Source organism: Malus sylvestris, chromosome 7 (genome assembly GCF_916048215.2).
Source record: "Malus sylvestris chromosome 7, drMalSylv7.2, whole genome shotgun sequence".
Lineage (NCBI taxonomy): Eukaryota > Viridiplantae > Streptophyta > Magnoliopsida > Rosales > Rosaceae > Malus > Malus sylvestris.
Window position 1 is genome coordinate 25,260,822 of NC_062266.1, and position 16,978 is coordinate 25,277,799.

The 16,978-nt window shown below is 36.7% G+C and overlaps 1 protein-coding gene and 1 pseudogene across 1 annotated transcript; one reads left to right on the forward strand and one right to left on the reverse strand.

Annotated features, from left to right (window-relative positions):
• Nucleotides 1-13,670: 13,670 nt before the first annotated feature.
• LOC126630218 (cullin-1-like) lies at nt 13,671-14,618 on the forward strand (annotated as a pseudogene).
• Nucleotides 14,619-14,940: 322 nt separating this feature from the next.
• On the reverse strand, nt 14,941-15,861 carry LOC126629589 (uncharacterized). The gene is made up of 2 exons (XM_050299664.1): nt 15,468-15,861; nt 14,941-15,377 (listed from the first exon to the last, which is right to left on the reverse strand). Exons 1-2 carry the CDS (start codon nt 15,849-15,851, stop codon nt 15,129-15,131), a joined length of 633 nt encoding a protein of 210 aa, XP_050155621.1. The 5' UTR covers nt 15,852-15,861; the 3' UTR covers nt 14,941-15,128.
• Nucleotides 15,862-16,978: the final 1,117 nt, after the last annotated feature.

Consider the following 16,978-nt stretch of genomic DNA (forward strand, 5'->3'; position numbering starts at 1 on the left):
AATTAGTTGTTCATTCAATATTATTTTCTCTATTTTTAAACACGTTCAAAACATCTTAAGAGGTGTGTAATGCTGGTTATAAAAAAAGTTGTTCGCACGCGGATAATAATGTGATTAAATTAGATGTCAAATAATTGTTTTTTTTTAACACACGATATTATCTACACCAAGGGAGAGAGAGTGGGTTTAGTCTTACAATGGGCAAGCAATAATGTGATTCAATCAATTGTTCATTAAATATTATTTTCTCTATTCTTATTGTAAATTCTATAGATACCGATTTTATTATGTGAATTCAATTGCTTTAATTGGTTTATGAGGGGTTTCTTTTAGCATGATCTAAGATTATACATTTAAAACGTGTAAGTGGCGCGTAGCACACCGTGATTTAAAAAATGCCTTCTGCAGTCGTGTGAGCGCGTGCATGAAGGCTAGTATTTATTAAGTAGATTTAAATTTATTTATTTTGTATATATAACACTTAAGAAATTGAATGGTATGTATATTTAAGCCGATCTAATGGTCATCAATTTTTAATATTTAATTTAATATATATATATATATAATTATTATAGTTTTTAGGGGTATAAAATTGTTAAATTAATATATATAATTATTATAGTACTTTTTTAGGGTTATAAAATTATATTTTACTTATCGTGTCTCGTCTTATCCACGTGTATGTCCAAACCAATCTGTTATTTTAACATGTGCTTATCGGGTTACCCGATAACGATCCCGATTCGTTATCGTGTCGACCCGAATACTTGTTAATTTCTTGTCGTGTCATGTCAGGGTTATCGGATCGTGTCAGGAATTGCCAAGTGTAAGTTGGATTCATGGTTGATTAATTTCATAATTTATCAAACAAAAATGGACAAATATTAATTAAACTTGAGAGAGGAGGAAAATCATGATGGTTTTTTTTATTTAAAGTAGTTTCTGATATTGGCATAGCGTTATTCTCTGCGATTTGAAATCGATAGAAGTGGTTTCTGAGTTTGTTCCCATCAATTATCTTGGTCATTCTGTGAAAAATCTTCATTAAATAAAGATAAAATAACAAAATACCTATTGCAGTCCTATTAGATTAGGAATGTGATTGTGTAAATCTTAGTAGATATGAGAATGTATCTTATATTCCTATTAGGAGTAGATTACCTATTAAATGTTATAATCCTAAAGGGAAAGGTTTTTACCTATCTTACTACCATAAATAAAGGCACAATGGGGTGGAATAACACACACCCACAATTACACATCTCTCTTCTCTATTGTGACAGCCCGTCCCTGATTTTAAGAGTTTTTAAAGTTTTTGAAGTTTTAATAAAGGATTTTACAAAAATGCCCTTTGAGGCACGCGCATTATTCAAGGTTAATCATTGTGTCGTGCCATCTAAGATTTGTTTTCTTAAGATATCCTAGTAATACTCATCGCTACGAAAGTGTGGGCGCAGACGGTTCGTGATTTGGAGTTATAACGAAAAAGATTTTAAAGTTTGAAGTTTGGGCATTTTATGAATTTTATTATAAAAATTTGGTGTGCCATTTGGATGGCCCAGATTAAAGGAAATCTGAAATGGATGGCTCGGATGTAAGGGAAGGAAAATAAAAATAAAAAGATGAAGGAAGGTTTTGTGTGTGTGTGAGTTGTAGGGCGAACTCTAGGTGAGTGGGCAGTTTTGTTTTCCGTATATACCTATATAAATGAGATTTTTCCCAGAAAATCAATTTAAGTGAAATGTGATATGAAATGCATTTTATGAAATGCCATGCAAAATATATATCTATTTTATTTATGCATTAGTAATTGCATACATGCATGATTGGTGATGCGGATGCACAGGTTAGTGCCAGGTAAGTTCATAAATTAAAATTATGAGATTGTTGAGTTGATGTGATTGAAAGCTCATAAACCTGCACCAGGGTGATTATGATTTAGCAGAGATGTGATTCATGCCTGTAAATATATTTAGTCACCCCCGCACCATATGCTCACATTGGATCCAATTTAGGTGCCCAGTCTTGTCGTACAGACCACTCGTAGGTGGTTCCGACTCGTAGGTGACTAGCAATTTATAACATAGCTATCAGGAGAGGATAGCGTGAGCATAACTATATTACACCCAGTTCTGTCGTACAGACCATTTCAGTGGTTCCGACTCGTGTGCAGTGTAGTGCCGTACATGTCACTTGTGGTGACTCTGGCTAGATTGATTGATATGATTGATTATGAGCTATAGTTTCAACCAGGTTGATCACTCGGTTGACATGTTATTATTTATGATGAACCTACTTCACTGATATACTTATATGATATGATGAAATATATTTTGACATGGCATTTACTTTACATATCACTATTTCTGAGCTAGTTTTGAGATAAGTAATTATATTTTTATATTCCTGGGAAACTATACAGGTTTTACGAAGAGGGGTTACGACGTTATGAGAAATGTTTTGTCTTTGAAAAGATTTGTTTTACTGACCCACTTAACTTTGTTTTTCACCCATCCAGGTTCTAATTAGCTGAGTATGGTGGCCACGAGGAAATCAACGGTGTTCTGACAAAATTCACCAAAGTAGGATTTACCTTCGGGTGTTATATCTTAGTAATTGTCATACTCGACTGCAACTAGACGTTCTTTTTACTCTAAATGTGTATTTATACACTGAGTTTCGCACTAGCATCATTTCTTAGCTAGCATTGCTAGTGTTTCGGCTTTTATTTATTCGTAATTCTATTTATCTTTTTAGCTTCCGCACTGTGCAAATGGTTACGTCACTCGCACGTGACAGCCAGTACGCCCTCATTCGGGACGGGGTGTGTCAGTTGGTATCAGAGCCTAGGTTGGAGTCATGTATATCTTGAGAATTTCCTAGTGTCTTCTGTCAGAATTATACCGCCTCGTAGAGAGCCACATCGTTCAGATGAGCTTAATTTCCCTGATATAGCTCAGTTAGGGGAAGCTATTGCTAATATGATTTAGTCTATTACCTAAAGGATTCCTCTTGAGACTATGTATAAATTGAAGCTGAATCATTAAATGGAAAATGAAGGACTTGAGGGAACATAGCGTTGGCTTGATCATTTGGAAAAGACGTTTCGGTTTATACAAAGCCAAAAGAATCTTTCTTTTGAAAGGTAGGTTGAGACGACTACCTGGTTTCCGTGTATCAAAATTGCATCCTGGTGGAGACAGGAGTCTTATACAATGTCACCAGAGGAAACAGCTGATTGAGAATTGTTTAAAGAGTTGTTTAAGAAAAGGTTTATTCCTCCAACATATATGGACGGTAAGAAACAAGAGTTTACAATTTAAGACAAGGAAAAGAATGAGAATCAAAGGAAAGATGACCAAGGTAAAGGTCATGTGTCTCAAGAACCTCGCAAGACTTAGAGCTTCAAAAGAAGTGGAGTTAATTCTAGTTCTTCCAGTAGAGGTTTTAGTACCATTGGTCAGATGCGAGGTGGAAGATTTACTGGAGATCCTAGATTACAGAGGCGAGGTGACTCTGGTCGAGGAAATGTACCTTTGTGTCGTAAGTGCAATATCATACACTTTGGAAAGTGTAGGCAAGAAAGCAGAGGATGCTTTACATGTGAAAAATGGGACATAGAGCTGCAAGATACTTAGAATCTTTCGGGCTTGATCATGGGCACGTAAAACATTCTTGGTCACTTTGCTAGAGTTTTAATTGATTGTGATGTAGAAATTTTATGTTATTGACGATGTTGCCAAAGAAAGTAGTGAATGAGCACGATCGAGGAGTGTATATGTATTTCCCCATGGAGGGCAAGATGGTAATATTGTACCCTCGAGAATTGTTACTTACTTATCGAGACAATAGTGAGTTATCAGTATTACGGGCTGCAGACCGTAATATTAATAACTTATTCTTTGGATTCGTTAAACAAGTAAACAGGTAGTTCATTCTATGCTAGTATTGTGCTTATTCAGGGTGTCCAGTGATGGTGGATTTCGATGTTATTCTAGGCACAGATTGGTTGCAGTATGAACGTGCCAATATAGATTGTTACGAGAAATCAGTTACTTTCCATCGTCTTGGATTACCAGAGGTTACTTTTGTGGGTGAGCAAAGTGGAGTGAGGCATGCCGTTATTTCTGCTGTGAGAGCAAATAGGTTATTATCGAAAGGCTTTCAGAGATACCTAGCTCATGTGGTGTTGCAGGATTGTACTCGTAGTAGTGTGAAGAACGTACGAGTGGTTAGGCATTTTTCTAGATGTGTTTTCGGATGATTTACCTGGATTACCGCCAGACAAAGATGTGGAGTTCACTATTGACTTAATTCCAGGTACGGATTCTATATCTTTCACCATTGCCATGCATTGATGATCTTTTTTACCAGCTTAGAGGTGTTGGTGTATTTTCGAAGATTGATTTAAGGTCTGGTTATTAACCGTTAGAGATCATTAGTGAAGATGTCCCTAAGATTGCTTTTAGAACTCGTTATGGTCATTACGAGTTTTTGGTAATGCCATTCGGATTGATGAATGTGCCTGCTGCTTTTATAAGTTTGATGAATCAAGTATTCCAGCAATATCTAGACAGGTTTGTTAGTGTTTTCATTGACGATATTCGGGCGTACTCTAAAACTAGAACAGAGCATGCTAGACATCTTAGGTTGGTGTCGCAAAGATTAAGGGAACATCGGTTGTATGCTAAGTTTAGCAGATGCCAATTTTGGTTAAATCAAGTGGCATTTTTGGGACATGTGATATCTGCACAAGGTATTCAAGTAGATCCTCAAAAAGTGACAGCTGGGAGAATTGGGAACAACCTCGAACCGTCACTGAGGTACTGAGTTTTCTTGGTCTAGCAGACTACTATAGACGTTTGTAAAGGATTTTTCAGTCATTGTTTTGCCATTGACGGGATTGACTAGAAAAGAGGTTAGGTTTGAGTGGGGTGAAAATTGTGAGCAAAGTTTCAGCAACTGAAGTATTATCTCACCCATACACCTGTTTTAGCACTCCTAGATGATAACGGTAATTATGAGGTCTACAGTGATGCATCTTTGAATGGTTTAGGATGTGTGTTGATGCAACATGGTAGGGTGATTGCTACACTTCACGACAATTGAAACCTCATGAGATGAATTACCCTACTCATGATTTGGAATTAGCAGCTATCATCTTTGCTTTGAAGATTTGGAGACATTGTCTTTATGGGGAGAAAAGTGCAAGATTTTTACGGTCATAAGAGTCTTCAGTATCTGTTTACTTAGAGAGATCTTAATCTTCATCAACGAAGGTGGATTGAGTTTCTAAAAGATTAGGATCACCTGATTGAGTATCATCCTAATCGTGCAACTGTGGTAGCTGATGCACTTAGTAGGAAGACTTCAGCTAAACTTCATGCCAGTTATGATTGTTATGGTCTTCTTCTTGATGATTTACGGTTCACTGGAGTGAAGTTAGGAGTGGAAGATAAAGAAGAAGCCTTACTTGTTAATTTTCAAGTTAGGCCAAATTTTAGCAGGTCGTGTGCTTGAAACTTAGATGGATGATGAAGAGACCCAAGAATTAATTGAGGCAAGGAATGACGGGAAAAAGAAAGACCTCAGAGTTAGAGAATCAGATGGCATGCTTATGCAAGAGAACATGATGTATGTACTTAATGATATGGAATTAAAGAAAGTAATTTTGGACGAAACATACTGTTCAGCTTATGCAATGCATCCTAGAGGTGTATCAGTCGTCAGCAAGTCAAAGCAGAAAGAAAGAAGCCTTTTTGGATTGATTCAGCCACTTTCCGTTCCACAGTGGAAATGGGAAAATATCACTATGGATTTTGTGTACAAGTTTCCTCGTACACGGAACGGGTGTGATGACGTTTGGGTAATTGTTGATTAGCTTACTAAGTCAGCACAGCTTATCATCTTCAAACAGATGGTCAATCAGAGAGAACCATTCAGACTGTAAAGGACATGCTGAGAGCTTCGGTACGTCAATTTGGTGATGATTGACAAGCTAAGTTGGATTTGATGGAGTTTGCCTATATTAACAGCTATCATTCTAGCACCAGGATGGCACCATTTGAGACACTTTAAGGGAAAGCTTGTTGTATACCTTTGTGTTGGTCTAAAGTTGGTGAAAGACATTAGTGGGCCCTGAGATAGTAGAGGAGACTACTCAGAATGTTCAAGTGATTAAAGCTATTATGAAAGTGGCCCAGGATTGATAGAAAAACCTTGTCGATAGACATGCCACTGATCGGGTGTATGATGTAGGTGATTGTGTATTTCTGAAGCTTTAACCTTGGAAAGGTGGGGTTCGGTTCGGAAAGAAAGGTAAGTTAAGTCCTAGGTACATCGGACCTTATGTGATCACCGAGAGAGTAGGTGAAGTTACTTACAGGCTTGAGTTGCCTCTAGAGTTGTCGAAAGTGCATAATGTGTTCCATGTTTTCATGCTTTGACATTATGTTTCATATCCTTCGCATATGATTCCTCCTTAACCTTTAGAAGTTAATCCATATTTGATTTATGATGAGGAACCAGTGACTATCTTGGATTGGAAGGATAAGGTTCTGAGGATTAAGATTGTGCGTTTAGTGAAAGTTTTATGGAGGAATCATTCAGCAGAATAAGCTACTTGGGAGACAAAAGATCGAATGAGAGAGATATGTTTCAGGTTGTTTCATGGATATTGATGGATTGTAAAGATTGTGTAAATTTCGAGGATGAAATTTTTTTAAGGTGGGTAGATTGTCACAACCCGTCCCTGATTTTAAGAGTTTTTAAAGTTTTAATAAAGGATTTTACAAAAATGCCCTTTGAGGCACGCACATTATTCGAGGTTAATCGTTGTGTTGTGCCATCTAAGATTTGTTTTCTTAACATATCCTAGTAGTACTCGTCGCTACGGAAGCGTGGACGCATACGGTTCGTGATTTGGAGTTATAACGAAAAAGATTTTAAAGTTTGAAGTTTGGGCATTTTATGAATTTTATTATAAAAATTTGGTGTGCCATTTGGATGGCTCAGATTAAAGGAAATCTGAAATGGATGGCTCGGATGTAAGGGAAGGAAAATAAAAATAAAAAGATGAAGGAAGGTTTTGTGTGTGTGTGTGTGCGTGACTGGTGGAGAAAAGAAGAAAGAGGATTGGGCAAAACTGCCCCACCAGAAGGAAGAAGAAGACAACTCCGGGAGAGTTTCGGGAGAGAAGCTGGGTGAATGGGGAGAAGAGAGAGAAGTTTCTGGCCAATCAGAGAAGGGGAAAGGAGGAAAGAAAAGAGGGCGAGAAGCGAAGGAAAAAGAACAGAAATGGGTTTTCAACCTGCAACCTGCGCGACCCGGTGGGTTTTCCACCTGTTTCCGTCGAAATTTCTTCATTTTTCCAGTGAGTTACTTCAAACCATCACTTGGAAAACCCTCTATGATCTTCCTTCTTCCTATTGCACCCCAAAAAATCAAAGAATTTGGCCTTGAAATTGGATGAAACCGTACGGTGTGTGCGGTGGCTTAGTGAACAAATTCTTCAAATCTTGAAACATTTTCTTTCAATTACTAACACCATTAGCATTCCCTTAGGACCTGGAACAAAGCCTAAACATTAGTTGGAGCATCAGAGTGGTTTTGGAGGTCGAATTGAAAACATCCATTTCTAGGGTTCTTCACTGGTTTGATGAAATTGGAGCCCTTCCAGGCTAAATTGGCCTTGGTCACATGTATAAAGTTTACTCTACCTATTGAGATCTTCATTTCTATAAATTTTGGTAATTTTTGGAAATAATTGGATTTTCCGGCGAGCCGGGGTGGCCAACCGCCACCCAAGGCGACGGGTGGCCAGTGAGCCGCCAAAGCTATTTTTAGGCCATAATTCATGCTCTAATTTCAGTTTTGGTGAATGAATGACGTATGATGATCATTCGAACCTAAATTCGTTACGATGCGTGGTTAGGCCAAAATATGAATTGACGATCCATCCGTTGGATCATCACCAAACTTTGATACGTTGTATTACGTAATATTTGAGGATTATAGGAACTTACGGATCGGGAATCCAATTTACGGATCTTTCGGAATTGGAGTTGTAAGTTCATAAGATAGAATGTTAACCGTCACTTGATTTTGGCAATTGGTGGAGATTCGACCGTTGGATGGTAATGAAATTTTAGGATGTTGTCCTAGAGGTATATTGTAGATCTCTGGAAGTTTCAGATCAGAAATCTGAGTTGCAGATCTTCCGGATCGAACTATGTAGTGACGTGTTTTATATAAGTTATATTCTATCAATATGATTTCTGAGGCATGTCTTGATGATTATTCTAGGCGCCGATCGTCATAACGCCTTGATGTGTTGTGCTAGGGAGTTATAGGGAGAACTCCAGGTGAGTGGGCAGTTTTGTTTTCCGTATATACCTATATAAATGAGATTTTTCCCAAAAAATCAATTTAAGTGAAATGTGATATGAAATGCGTTTTATGAAATGCCATGCAAAATATATAACTATTTTATTTATGCATTAGTAATTGCATACATGCATGATTGGTGATGCGGACGCACAAGTAAGTGCCAGGTAAGTTCATAAATTAAAATTATGAGACTGTTGAGTTGATGTGATTGAAAGCTCATAAACCTGCACTAGGGTGATTATGATTTAGCAGAGATGTGATTCAGGCCTGTAAATATATTTAGTCACCCTCGCACCATATGCTCACATTGGATCCAATTTAGGTGCCCACTCTTGTCGTATAGACCACTCGTAGGTGGTTCCGACTCGTAGGTGACTAGCGATTTATCGCATAGCTATCAGGAGAGGATAGCGTGAGCATAACTATATTACACCCAGTTCTGTCGTACATACCATTTCAGTGGTTCCGACCGGTGTGCAGTGTAGTGCCGTATAGGTCATTTGTGGTGACTCCGGCTAGATTGATTGATGTGATTGATTATGAGCTATAATTTCAGCTGGGCTGATCACTCGGTTGACATGTTATTATTTATGATGAACTTACTTCACTGATATACTTATATGATATGATGAAATATATTTTGACATGGCATATATTTTACATATCACTATTTCTGAGCTGGTTTTGAGATAAGTAATTATATTTTTATATTCCTGGGAAACTATACAGGTTTTACGAAGAGGGTTTACCACATTATGAGAAATGTTTTGTCTTTGAAAAGATTTGTTTTACTGACCCACTCAACTTTGTTTTTCACCCCTCCAGGTTCTAATTAGCTGAGTATGGTGGCCACAAGGAATCCAACGGTGTCCTGACAGAATTCACCAAAGTAGGATTTACCTTCGGGTGTTATATCTGAGTAATTGTCGTACTCGATTGCAACTAGACGTTCTTTTTACTCTGAATGTGTATTTATACACTGAGTTTCACACTAGCATCATTTCTTAGCTAGCATTGCTAGTGTTTTGGCTTTTATTTATTCATAATTCTATTTATCTTTTTAGCTTCCGCACTGTGCAAATGGTTACGTCACTCGCACGTGACGGCCAGCACGCCCTCATTCAAGACGGGGTGTCTCATCTATACTATTGCCGCACCTTTCTCTCTCTCTAAGGCCTCCATAATTGTTCAGTAAATTATACCTACAATACGTTATCAGCACGCTATTGACGCTGTGCTAAAGAGAGCTTGATTTTCAATCAGGGGAGTATTACGCTTTAATCATTCTTTTTATGATGAATTTACTATTTTATTGAATTGATCTACATGCAATTGATTCAATTTAATTTTTCTTTGTTGAACGTGATACAATGCATTGGAGATGCAATTCCGACTTTCCGAGAAAGAACTTCTACAAATTCAAAGGCTTTTGTTGTTTTCTGCAATCAGGTACGCTTAAAATAAAGTAAGATATTTGAAACGATCATGAAGCATGAAAATAATCCCCATGATGCATGAACCCCCTTTATGTTTATATTTTCATTCCGATATATATATTTGTTTCATGCATTACTCAAATTTTGCAATTTGGAATTTGTGAGTCAAAGAATCGGAATAAAATAGAAGCATGAGTTTTTAATTATTTTTTGGGGGTTTTGAAAACCCTAAATAATAGAAATCGGAAAATTGAAAAACAAGGAATGGGAAATTTTTTGGGCAGGCCACGGCGTGGGTTTTTGAAGTTGTTGGCCCCGCATGCTTGGGTTCCACAAGGTTAGGCCTGCAACCTCAATCTGTGCATGCCTCACCAGACACCAGCCCTGCTGGGCTTCGCATCCTGGCCCAAAGACTTGCGCTGACTGGGTCTGCTCCTTAGTCAACCAGAAGCCAGCGAAAGCTGGGCTTTCACACCTTAGCCCAAAGCCAGCGAATGCTGGGCTTTTGTTTTCCTGTGCAAGTGGCCTGCCTGCAGCAGCCTATGAGTTGCTGGGCTCCACCCATTCATTTGGCCCAAATGTTGCAGTAAGCCTGCAGCTTACCCTGGGCTGCTTGGCAACCGTGCCCCAAGCCTAATTGCCTGCAATTTTTTTACGGGGCCGTGCGTTGCAGCCATCCTATATGTGCTAGGTTGCATCATTTTTTTTTACCCAATACCATATTTTGGCATCCCCTGCTTCTTAACCATACCTAAATATTTTTGCTACGTTTTTGGTTAAAGCCACACTAGTCTATATTTTTGTTATTGCTTGGCATGAAGCCAATTGAAGTTAACATGACCCCGAATGTCATTATTTTGATTCTACAATCAACCCCGAATGATCCCGATCTATTGAATTAATTAAAAGTGACCTGCAGTCCATTAATCTGATAATGAATCCAAAATTATTGACCTGAATATCACTTTTAGACATTAATGATTCAATATTTTATTTCTCTTCTTTGAACCGTTGACTCACTTTCGTAGTCTCGAAGCACTCACACTTGAGGTCCTGAAGCAACTTAAATCCATTACACTTAGTTGTATATTGCATTCTGTGTTCTTGCAGGAACCTCTCTTTTATGAACTAAATGTTCATAAACTAAATTGACCCTGTAGTTTCGAATTGAGTGCCTTTAAAACCAGAAGTTTTAAAACAACACACCCATGAAAACCGACGTTTTTCATGAAAATCTTATCTTAGAACTTGAATGTTCCAACTTTGATGCTTATGGATGATTCATTCTCATAGCACCAATCACAATCTTGTTCCCTCCAAATTTAATGGATTGTTAAACTGTCACAAGTTCAATTTCCCTTATTTGGATATTTCTAACGTAACCACTCTATATGGGGTACAAGATATGAATATCATCTTGACTATTAAGAAGCGAGAAACCATTATAGCCAATAATGGTATGGAAGAGCTGAATAAGCATCTGCCATGATCTTCATTCAAAGACTTATACCCGAAGCATAACAAACAGAAATACCTTTGGAACCTTCCAAATTTCACACGAAGTATGTAATCACTGGACATCTAACACAAAACTCATACGTATACTGTTTTAGGGTGTTGATTTTTCAAAGAGTCAGTGACGATGGTTAGTTGAGATTGATATGGAACTTGGAGAACACAATCTTGTCAGAAAAGGTATGATCTTATATACAAATTCTACAAACACTATTGCTAGTCGTATGTATGACTTTTTCTATTTGGAAATTAATTTTTCACTTTAAAAATCTCTAAATATTATCCAGGATTTATCATAAAACTTTGTACCCTGTGCGAAATTTGTAAAAGTGACCCTCCTTAAGATAGTTTTAAGTTTTTAAAAAAGTATGACAATGTATTGATACTAGAAAATATTCACTTAAATCAAAACAAATCCATTTAGTACTGCGGTCTAGTGGTATTCCTCTTCACTTGTAAGTGAGAGATATTAGGTTCAATTCTTGCTAAAAATGAATTTGAACCATATTATTGTTAGATCATTGTGAGACTTAGCTTACTCTCTCACCCCTTTAGTCTAGATATTATCGTTTGTTAAAAAAAAAATCAAAATAAACTTTAGTACTCACTGATTGCATGTTTACACACTATGAAAAAAAATGAGCATTGAGCACAAAAAAAATTATATGTGCCCTTTGAGGCCAAAATGCACCAACAATTGTGCTCATAGACCAATAGCAACAGTGCAACTACTATCTTTGTGTTTGTGCCCTCTATGAGCATCACCATTGCTGATAGCACACAATATGATGCTTTGTGCCCAAGGGCTAAGCACAAATACAACCCTTTTTGTGTCTCACCTTTAATAAAGGCTATTGAATGTATGGTGTAAGATCGGCACAATTGTTATTTTAAAGGCTTAGATTGCTGTATAAATGTTAAAGCAAAGGAACCACAACTTTAAAATTGTGCCACTCTATTATATTTTAATAAATACAATAAAGCTCCAACACAATTGTAAAAGTGTGGCATGATTGGATTTTTTTAATTTTTTATTTGGTAAAATTGGATATTTTTATTTAAATATAGAAATCATCAGGCTTGCTCACAAAACCTAATTTCCACCAAATTTGAGGAACTTACAAATCATCCATTACAAACTAAACATAAATCAACATTAGATTCATTAACATTAGCACTAAAATAGTGAAGTTAATATATTACATAACCTATGTTCTTGGCTAAGACCAATTCATGCAACTTAACAATACAACCCCTCCAAATGTTAAACAAAAAAATACATCTTATCCTATGCTAGACATACCCGGCATTCTCTATATACAACAAAATATAACATATCCAAGCTTGTATCCCAATTCAAACTAGCAATATATAAACAAAATACACATTTACAAGGGTTGCTTGATGACAATTAACCAGTATTCTCACTTTGGCAGTTCTCATGCATCATAGCACTAGAAACTGGAGGTCCACACTGCACATTCTTGTCATTTCCACCTTCGAAAAACGTTGAAATCTGAGCGTGTGAGCTTCCACACCCTTGCTGCTGAGTTGAAGTACTTTGTAGAGCACCCACTCCAAATGAGCCAATGTTGATGCCCACATGTGCCAACATAACTTTCAATTGCTCAGCCATTTGCACCTTTGCTAATCTCAAATTCTCCTCTTGTTCGGCCCTAAGCCTTTGTATGCTTTCTTCTTGCTCTTTTTCATCTTTTCCGCTTTCTCATTTGTCTCATGCATCATACGAGTTATTTTTTCTTCTACAGCAGCAGTGGCTTGTTTCTGAGCTTCATAAGCTTCCCGAAGATACTTAACTTCCCTAGAAATGCCTCGCTGCTCAGTAATAATTCCTGGTACATTTGCCCAACCAACTCCAAGGCCAAAGCCGTGCACTTGATTTCGCTTCTCTGGCCTCAGCACTTCTGCAAAAATCCTATTGCGAACCTCTGTTGTTACCTCTTCACCACGCTCACGAACCTCCACTTCCAGATTTTCAAATGCCAACTGTTTGAAAAAGTTTTAATCATTCGTAAATGCATAAAATTTCGTTTAAGGTTGCTAGAAATAAATTTGGTCAAGTGAAAATGTACAAATTACCATCCTTCTGCCAGATTTAGCATTAACTGGGAGTTGCTTAGGTCCTCTTGTGTGTGCCATTTTGAAAAAGTCACACGATCAGGTTCATTTCCATCATGTTCTTCAGCCTAAGACACAAAAAAAGATCCCGAAAACAACCACAATCATTAAACAATCACATTTACAACGATTGAAAATATAGTGCATTATATATAAACACAGACATCATTTAACATATGGAATAGGACACATATGTTTTCCTCTAACTATACATGTTTAATTTTTGGCAACAAAAAGCTTGCTCGATGTCTTATTTTTGACAAAAGTGCTAATGATGACCATGAGAGATGTATTTTGACAAAACTGAAGCAACAATGTGGTGGTCAGTTGACCTCAAAGATGGATGGAATGGTCAGTTGCCTTAAAAAATCCTTAAGAAATGTTGTTTTTAATGTTATATACTTGCGTGCATACATTTCAGGGTTACTGCTGGAGATATGACTAAGAAAGAAAAATTGGTTATTCATTGGAGGTTACTGATTTGACATTGGCCAAGGACAACCAAATTGGCTTTGAAGAGTATCTGAGAAATAATCCACATGCAAATCATGGTATTGATTTGACAGTTACTGTCTTGACCACTGGCTTGTGGCCAAGCTACAAGGCTTTTGACCTCAACCTACCCCCATATATGGTATACCAATTTTGCTGAGAAAATACCCTTGCAAAATTTACTATCTGCTGGGTTAAGAATCTCGGGGATGTTTCTAACTTCTTCATATTTCACTCTTGCTTTAGGTTAAGTGCGTAGAACTTTTTAGGGAATTCTATCAAACGAAGACAACACATAAAGCTTACATGGATGTACTCACTGGTACTTGTAACATCGTTGGGAAATTTGAACAAAAACCGTAGAGCATATTGTGACGACTTATCAGGTGATGTATTTAAGATATTAATTGAACTCTCTCTAATCTATGATCTATTTCTCATATTTTTCTTCTGGATTGTGAGATGTCAATCTATTAGTGTTTTATTTATTTCGAAAACTGAGTTTGCTTTACCTTACTTTAGGCTTCAGCCTTGCTGTTATTCAGTACCTCAGATAGACTGAGTTACTCGGAGATTATGACTCAATTAAACTTGAATGATGATGATGTTGTCAGACTACTCCATTACTCGGATATTATTACTTTCTAGATAATGCATTATCAATTTGAGGCAGGTCCAAGCACAATTAAGAAAGATCCTATTACCATCCCGAAACTAACCTATGATACAAAATGAGGAACAAATCACAGAAACTAAGTCAAGTTTTAACCATGTACTTATAACAGGAATGAAAACAAGACTAAGGTTGTGAGTTAATCAGGAGATATGTTCACTATCTGAAGCACTATTCCTGTAACTTTATATTCATCTTTAACAAATCATGAGATATATTGACTATCTTAAGTACTATCTAAAACAAATATTCATGGCAACATCAATTTATAATAGTAAAAGAATCCACTCACATAATCATTCCGTATTTGAGCAAAAGTTGTTGTCTTAGTTGTGTGACTCATCTTTAACATTTTTCGATTCTTGGCATTAGTTGCACATCTCCATTGGTTCACAACAAATAAACAACACCACAAAGGAAAATAATTATTTTATCAAACCTTAAGTTTCGTTTCAAATAAGGTTTAATGAAGTATAGTAACTATACTATTGAAAAGTTTTACAAACCTTATTTTCCATTTTATCCCACTGAGCTACCAAGGCTTGCCATTGTGTCTGGATTACCCTAGCATCATTGCAGTGTTTCCTTTGGTAGGAGTTCTCAAAGGGAACATAATACAACTTACGGAGTTTAGCCCTCCATGTCTTGAAACGATCATGTATTTTCGTTTCCACAATACCCTTGACTTTCTCCTCTTTGCCAGCAACTCTTGGATTTGTCCAGTCTATAGTGGCCTACATAAACAATAATTAAGTTGTCACAAAAAACTGTAAGCATCCAACAAGTCAAATTTTACAAATTTGCAGTATTTATTGCATCAATACCTGGACCAATGACCACACTCGATCAAGTTTTGAAGAATCTATTTTGCGCCAATTAGGTGAATCAATTGGGATCAATCCACCATCACGAGCCAACATGGCTATGTAGCGGCCAAATTTGGCCACATTGTCACTAGGAGAAATAGCTTGACCGAATCTGTTGAAGTTCAGTTTTTCGCGCCTCCCCCTGCCCCACTGTATTCTGTTAACTACCCTATTCTTCTTTCGAGTTGTGGTTGACAAAGAAGTTAAGCCACTTGATTGCGTATTTCCACTACATGTCGCATGGGGTTGGTTGGTTACAAATGATTCATTTTGAGTGACTATACCAAATGGGGAGTGTGGCTGAGTTTCCATAGATGCCAAAAATGCATCATCATCAAACATCAAATTAGCCATCTACATTGCAAATTGCAAATGAAGTGTAATAAACAAGAACTATTCATTTACACAAATGAATATACAGTTAACACTAGACAATTATTCATTTACACTAATGAATATACAGTCAACAAGAATATATATTTACACCAATGAATATACAGTCAACAAGAATTATTACATGTTTTAAGTTCATGACTCTGCACACATCAGTTTAAAATATTTAAAAAACTGAAGTGCCACTGCCAACGATTCATTGTTACAATGCATTGATGGTCATTGGCAAAAAAATTTGGGTTTGGACTACCCATGCCCATTAACTAAATGACAAATCCATAGTCCATAATTCGTCATACCCGTCTATTAACTTAATGGGTCTAACCAAGCCCACTTAAAAGACAAGTGGTATCGGTGAAGACCACTGGGTTATGGCTACCCAGGTTCAAGTTAATGATTTTCTAAGCTGTTTTTTTTCTTTCTTTTTTTCGTTATAAGTACGATTTTAGTTCCAATACTTTAGCAATAAAAAATAATTTATAAACATAAAACAAAAGGATATCCCAAGTAAACAGAATCACAGATGTCTTAATAATATCTTAAAGTACATACCAACCCCTGGAATGTGAAAACTTCAATGAATAAAGCATCTAGAACCTTACAAAAACATAAGAGATCTCCTAAAGGATGATAACAAGAAATGAGTAAATAATAATCAGGGTTCGTTATACAGAGAGTACATATATGCAACCAGGCTTTGGAAGAAAGAAAAAATGGATATAAGGAGCTAGCAACAAAGTTAACGACTGAAACTTCTGCTGAGCCTGGCCCTGCAAATTATGCAGTTGTTGCAGTTGATTCTACAAAACATATGTTATAGCCAAAAGTTACATTCCCTATATGACAACAAGCAAAAAAGTTGTAGGAGTCATTTTCTGACAATTTATAAGAACAAAATTCTAATTTATCTGTAACATCAACGAAAGGAGAAAACTCAAGCTACATAGTCAATCTTATTTGTCAATTTCACAAAAACATAATCAGCACTACAATTTCATAAACATAAACATAATCAACCCTAATTCTATTTGTCAATTTCATACCAAGAAAAAAAGTTGCAGCCGTTGCACCCACCC

Bases quoted from the DNA above. Each gene is read 5' to 3' on its own strand.
- LOC126629589 (XM_050299664.1), bottom strand. From the start codon at position 15,851: ATGTTTGATGATGATGCATTTTTGGCATCTATGGAAACTCAGCCACAC. The intron at 15,378-15,467 runs GTATTGATGCAA...TTGTTTATGTAG, and splicing joins GAGTGTGGTCATTGGTCCAG to GCCACTATAGACTGGACAAA.